Raw genomic sequence first — 7029 nt, forward strand, 5'->3', positions numbered from 1 at the left:
ACAGGGGTTTTGAACCTTTTTTAAGGAGTATACTTCTGGTGGAGTGGAGTGGTGGATGGCAGTGGCCACCACGGTGTATGAGCTCCCACCCACTGCATCCAGCCAGCCAGGTGGCACCTGCGCGGCCTGCAGAAGAGAGCCGCTGCCCTTGCCCCTCCCTGGCCCTGCTCCTGGGAGGTGGCAGTGCGGGGTAGTAGTGCTCCATCCCTGCCCGCCTGTCTGTGCGTGCCCCCTAGCTCCTTTTTCAAGTACCCCTGGGGGTACGTGTACCCCTAGTTGACAATCCCGATCTAGGATGTTTACAGCCTTTAAATTATACTCCCAATCCTTTATCTTCAAACATACTGTTGCATCGCAGAATTCTGCACTGCTGTTCAATGTAAAACCATTTCTATACATCGGTTACTAAATTGTCTCACTACAATCTGAAATTCAGGAATATTGTAAAAAAAAGTTGCCATTTCATTTTTTATGTTTAGAACTAACTTTAAAAAGTTCAAATATAACCATATTTCCAATTGTCTTTTACTATAAACAGTTTAACCCTGTTGATGATAAACATTTCCATATTTCAGTGGTTTTGCAATACCACGAGGCAAAGGTATCCTGCACCTATTGAAGTCTGCCCCATGAAAGCCTGTGGACAAAATTTAATTGACTTTCATTAAGTTTTGGATTAGGTCACAGGGCTTTGACTTTGTAGTATGGGAATCAATGGGACTTTTGCCATAGAAACAAATAGAATCAAACCTCATTATCGGCGTTTTTCTAACTCCTGTTATATGACAATTCCTAGAAGTGCTATGAATCAAAGAGCATTGGCATTCATGGTATTTTTTCAACGGAATTTTTTTTACCATGTCTCTGAGATGAGATCCAGGAATTATAAAAGTATTAATTCAGGGAATAATACTTTCCCAGAAGAAAAGAAAAAATAAATTTAGAAAATGACCCCAAAGCTTGCACAGTCATTTACATGTTTGGTCTGAGATTGGTTTGTCCAATTACTTGTGGTCACAGTATTGGCTACCATCTATATTTTTATTCAATGTTTAAAAGTAACTTTATCTAAAAGAAATCTGTTTATAACAGGATGAATTCTTACAACAACTTCAGCTTGTCCACCAACCCTGGATATTGCCAAGTGACACAGAGAGTGAAGGAGTGGAAGCTGATCAAGATAAATGTGAGTGTGTTTGTTGGTCATTGATTGTATATTAGAGAGTATATGTAAAAAAATACTTGTTCCCTCCCCTGATCCTGTACCCCTAAATCACACAAGTAACTTTGATTCACTAGGATTATGTACATAAGCGATAAGTAAGAGCTGAATGACTGAATGCATAGTCTTAAAAGGTTTCTTTAAATAGGTGTTCTTACAGTTAAGACTGTATGTTCTGAATCATGTAAGCAGCACATATAGCACCATAGCCCTGTTGCAGGCTGTTGGTAGAATAATGTTAGCAAAGGTCAATGGGATCCTGACCTAAATGAGAGAAAGGCTAACAAGTAACACACTCTGTAAATCTCCATATATTGAAGTCTTAACCAATTGTATCTGGCCATTAAGTATTGTAAATAATTTTGCTGGAAATATCAGAAGTCCTGCAAAATTTTTTGAAGCAGTCAGTAGTTTTGTGATCTGCCAGTGTGAAAATGTGTGCTCTTTCTAAAATTATTTTAGGTTTTATGTTTATAAAAACAGGCTGTTTAATCAGGTGCTTAGAGTACCTTGCACGTGGAACTGAAACTGCTTAAATAAGTAGCATTAGAATAGGTTAGGTCATTTTGCTAACGGAATAGTTGCAGGTAGGGCATTATTTATAATTAGTGAAAATCATGTATGATAAACAGAATATCCTTTTCCAAATGCTGTCCCTTAAACATTTCAAGAATTATATCTGCTCATGTGACTTTGTCAGTTCACAGTTAGCCTGTGGTATGACTTGCACATTAAAATTGAAATTTTGCAGTTCCCAAAGTATGAATCAGAACATTCTCAATGTCACAACAAAATAATTTTACATTTCCTGTCGCTACATTAGTGCAATGGATTTGGGCTCAGTTTTGGTTAAATCTAAAAGTCTTATTTATTTGATGGGTATCATGAAGGTGATACTTAGCCCTGGGTAAAGGACTAGATCCAGAGCTATATGGTCAAGGGACCCACTGCTTACCTTCTCCCCAGAGGTGAAAATTACCCTAGATTCACAAGCAGTGCAGGTTTAAATGCATATTGAATTGAGCCCACTGGACACATCTACACACGTGCTTTAATGGTAGAATCATAGAAACAAAGGACTGGAAGGGACCTGTAAGATCATCAAGTCTGGTCCCCTGCCATGGGCAGGAGATTATTGGGCTCAAACGAGCTCAGTGAGGTGCTCAACCATCCTCCTCTTGAACACCTCCAAGGATGGTGACTGCACAACCCCTGTTAGGAGTGTGTTCTAGATTCTAGATACCCTTAAAGAAAAGAAGTTTTTCCTAATGTACAACCTAAATCTTTCCTCAATTAGCTTGTGCCTGTTGGTCCTCATGCTCCCTGGATGTGCCTTTTTGAAGAGTTGCTCCCCTAGATCTTGGTGCTCACCCTTGACATACTTGTAGGTGGCTGTCAAGTCACCTCTCAGTCTTCTCTTGCTGAGACTGAACAAACCTAGTTCCCAGAGTCTAGTAACCTATTTTACTGTGCATTAAAGCATCACATAAAAAATATAATTATGCTAATGTGTAGTAAAATAGGCTATTGCACATTCAGCATCACTTAAAAACTGTGCACATTCATTATTTTACATTAAGGCAGCCAAGTGCACATTTGTTTGGCATCTCACATTAGAGGTACTAAATTTAATGCGCATTAGGAAAAGCTTCTTAATGTATGTGTTGACATGACCACTGTGTAACTATTATAGAATCTCTTTGATGCTTATACCACTTTTTGATTTAGCTTAAACTTGTGACACAGAACAGAGAAGAAAAAAATTATAATTGTAAACAATAGTTTCTTTCATGAAAAGAATTTACAGCTGTAATGTGCTTGCACCTTGATTGTAAGTCTATCTGGCATCTTGCATAGTTATCCACTGTACCATTTAAAGTGGTTTATTCTTTGTACTATTGTAACTATAACAGCAGAGCAAAGCATTTTGATCTAAGCAATATTGCCATGTTATGTGACATATGAGAAAGGTAAATTGGGTTGAAAAATTAGTTTAAAAAAATAATAATTATGTGGTAATAGTAGCCATCTGGAGGCGGAATGCTAGTGCTGTAGCCAAGCCCACAGCACAGAACTGCAACTGTTGGAAAATAGGAGCTGCAAACCCCCCAGGTGTTGAAATAACTGTAACATAGACAGCCAATGAGCATCCTGGCATACTTGCTGATGCCAGTTCTGAGTGTTCACTGAAGGTAGAGCAGCTGGCAAGGTATGAATAGATTACATTTCATTTTTCATCCTAAATTTAATAAATCTGTGTGGATGCTGTATATGTGATTTAGTGCTGAAGGGCTTGAAAGTTCATAATTTATGAGTCTAAGCAGAAGAGCTACAGAATTAATCTCTATAATAGCAACACCTGTTCTTTGACTCAACTTTTAATAAATTATATGTGGGTAATATTTACCACATTCTTTGACTTCTTTCAGATAATAGCAACCATGTGTAAAGCTAGTCTTAGGCAATAGGAAAACTCTATCCATGAAGAAAGTTAGATGAGAAGGCATATGAGTCACGTTGTGTTCTTTTACAGACTTCTTTAAATGAATATCTTCTAGTGAGTATTGTGCTTCAAACTCAATGACGAGTTTATATAGGGTAGCATTTTCAAGTGAATTGGGAACCTAAAAAAAGAATCTTAAAATCAATCATGACAGTTAAGCACCTGATTCTCATCAACCTAACTATCATTTGTGTCTTGAAAAATATGTCCTTAAACCAAATTTTCAAGAGTTCCCTTAAGAGTTTAAATCTCTTTGGAAAGTCAATTAATTGTATTTAGCTTCTAGCTGATTTTTTAAGTTGTTCTTCAGCTCATAAGTTATTTGAGGTTCTTTGAAAATGTTACCCTTTGTTTGTAAAATAAAACAGAAAGAATCCAAAAGAAATGGAAATGAACAATGTTTCTTAAAGTTTCACATTGGGATAAAGGGGAAAAAAAATATTTTTTCTTTGATAAATCCCAAGATAGAAAAGTCTGGAACTCTTTAGTTATATTACTGTAAAGGAAAATCCAATACAGTTATCCTGGAGCAATACAGAAATGCCATAATGATGGGAGAAAAAAGGAAGAGTTTTATATTAACTGCTACTTTGAACCCAAAATAATATAACAGTTGGGTTTTTTAATTTGATCTGAAATAAGATTGTATTGTGGTTACAGTCCAGTCAGTCAGATTTATAGATGTGTAAATCTGTATCACTCTCTGTTGGTATGTCTATACAAAGCACTTTACTAATCTAAGAGCCCCAGCAGCCTTACCTGGGGTTCTGGGGGACTCCCAGGGCTCCAGCAGTGACAATCTGAGAGCACGGAGCCTAGGCTGCAGTTTCGGGTGGTGCACATTGCCGCCACGTGCACAGCCTCACTTTTTTCTGGTGCGGGTTTTTTTGACACCAACATTTCTCAATATCAGAAAAACCCCACTGTACTGCAAATTAGCACCTGCATGTGCAAACACCTGCATGTGCAGCATATGTGGTTTGAGGCACCACAGACAGATGTGCAGTTCCACAAACTGTACATGCTCACTCATCTGGATAGACCCAGACAGCAAGAGCCTGACTAAAAACTGATTTGGGGTGGGGAGATGCTCCTGGTCAGCCCAGGAGCATCTCCCCCCAGTGCTTAACCAGGCCAGGGAGCAGGGGCCTGACTAAGCACTGATTTGGGGGAGAGGGGGTGATGTCCTGGCTGCAGGGGCAGCTGTCTTCCTGCCACGTGGGAATTGGGACCCATCCTAATCCCCATGTGACTGGGAGTGCTGTCTTGGCCAGGACTGCTACGTCTCAGCTATGTGGAGATTGGGTTAGGACCTGATCTTCATGTGGCCAGGAAAGCCATCCACACTGGGCGGGGATGCTGACTGCCAGCCAGCCACATGGGGATCATGAGGGTCTCAGAGGAGACAGGTCTCCTGGCCACATAGGGACTGGGAGGGTCCTGATCCCCAGTAGGGAGCATCCCAGCCACATGAGAATTGGGACCAGCCCTTATGTCCCCTGCTTGCCCGGGGGGTGGCACCCAGGGGAGCCTGAAGCTCCACCTGGATGCTGCAGGGGTGTGTAGTAGGGTGGAAGCAGACCTGGACTGGGATGCTCCTGTCAGTTTGCTCTACACAGGGGCACACGTAGACATGCACCCCATACCACTTTAATACATTAATTGCATGTGTAGATGTACCCTGTGAGTCAAAGGCTGCATACAGGCATTCAGAACCACTGCAAGAATTCTCACAAGTTTTTTCCAACTAGAAAACTCTACCAGGAGAAGACTGTACAGGCATTCCAGGGATCAGGTGAATGCTGCATAGACAGCCTGCACTGCTGAAGGTTCACAGCCCGCAGCCCAGCATGCTTTGCGGGCTCCCCTGACTGCCAGAGTGCCAAAAACAACTGAGCACACAGAAGAGCACTGAACAGCTGACCACCCAAGGGGATCACATCCACCCAGAGAACTCCTAGCCGCAAGCCCATCCTTGCATTGAGAGAGCAGAGCCAGAGCAGAATACTACCGATCTTGAAAATTTTCACTTCAGCAGCTCACAATGGATCCATATCCCTCTCATTCTGGAAGCTCAATTTCCTGCTGCATTCCTCTTGCCAAAGAATCAGGTTAGTTTGGAGTATCCTTTCTGCACTAGAAGCTCATGATGGCATGCAGCCTTCTTCAAATGGCTTTGGGTCGCATGGCTGCACTCCTACCTGAGAGCCTTTACAGGTGCTTCTGCCCAAGCAGCCTCTTGGATCTCACTGAAGACATCCATGAGGAAGAAGAGGCCCTATAGATCTCTGTGCAGTCTAAGGTACTCTGGAAGCATCTGAAGACCCACTAGCAGGTGGGAGAGCCTTGTCTTAAGCACCTAGCATAATCACCAATGGCCATCTTCATGGAGATAACTGCCAAACTGGCCCTGCACATCGAATGACAGGATATCATCATAAAGCCACCCCTGAATTTGGTGATGTACACTGCCATTGTCATCTGGAAACTGGCAACCCTTGACAATCTCTGTTGACAAGCATGTTGGCATGGGCAAGTCCACAGAGGCAGTCTGGGAGGTGTATCTTGTCATGCAGAACATGCTGATGGCATTTGTCGTCTACCTCAGCAACCCAAAGGAGGTCACTGCTGGATTCCACTGAATCAGCTTCCCCAACTGCATTTAAGCCATTGATGGCACCCACATCTCCATTCTCTGTCTGCCCCAAGAATCCATGGAGTTCATCAGCCACAAGAGCTTCTTCTCTGGTGTGCTGCAGGGTGTCATGGCTGCTTCACCCACATCAATGCTGGCTGGGTAGGCAGTGTGCATGATTCTGCAAATCCAGCCTCCCTGAAGTAATGGAGAGAGAGTACGGCCTTGTAGTCCCTAGTATTGAGGTCAGCAGATTTCTCATTCTCCTCATTATTAGGGATCTGGCCTACCTTCTCCTCCCCTGGCTCATGAAGCCTGACATGGGGCACCTGGACAGCAGGAAGAAATACTTGAACTGCTGCCTCAGCAACTGACACATGCCTATTGAATGCACCCATGGGTGTCTCAGGGCACACTGAAGAACTTTGTGTGTATGCTTCCATATGGCCTAACAGTACTTGTCACACTTCATCATTAGGGGTGCACTGATAGAGATTTTTTGGGCCAATGCTGATGGCCGATTTTTAGTAAGCCATATTGGCCACTACCGATCTGATTCTGATGTGCAGCCAGGCAGCTTGAGAATACGTCTAGCTGGTAAGTCTGTTATGGGGGAAGGGGCGAGGGCAGAGGGAAGGGAGTGGGGAGGGAAGGGATGTGGGGGGCTGA

At 42.5% G+C, this 7029-nt stretch overlaps 1 protein-coding gene across 5 annotated transcripts in view; it reads left to right on the forward strand.

Moving 5' to 3' along the window:
• The window catches only part of CUNH8orf34 (chromosome unknown C8orf34 homolog), a 418058-nt gene that overhangs the window by 373431 nt on the left and 37598 nt on the right, over positions 1-7029 (forward strand). For all 5 annotated transcript variants that reach the window (XM_019527768.1, XM_019527771.1, XM_019527772.1 and 2 more), the window contains one exon: positions 1093-1186. In XM_019527768.1, coding sequence (XP_019383313.1) covers positions 1093-1186 — 94 coding nt within the window. The remainder of the gene's footprint in view (positions 1-1092; positions 1187-7029) is intronic.

This window comes from Gavialis gangeticus, unplaced genomic scaffold, assembly GCF_001723915.1.
Source record: "Gavialis gangeticus isolate Ggan-Ray unplaced genomic scaffold, GavGan_comp1, whole genome shotgun sequence".
In the NCBI taxonomy this organism is placed as follows: Eukaryota; Metazoa; Chordata; order Crocodylia; family Gavialidae; genus Gavialis; species Gavialis gangeticus.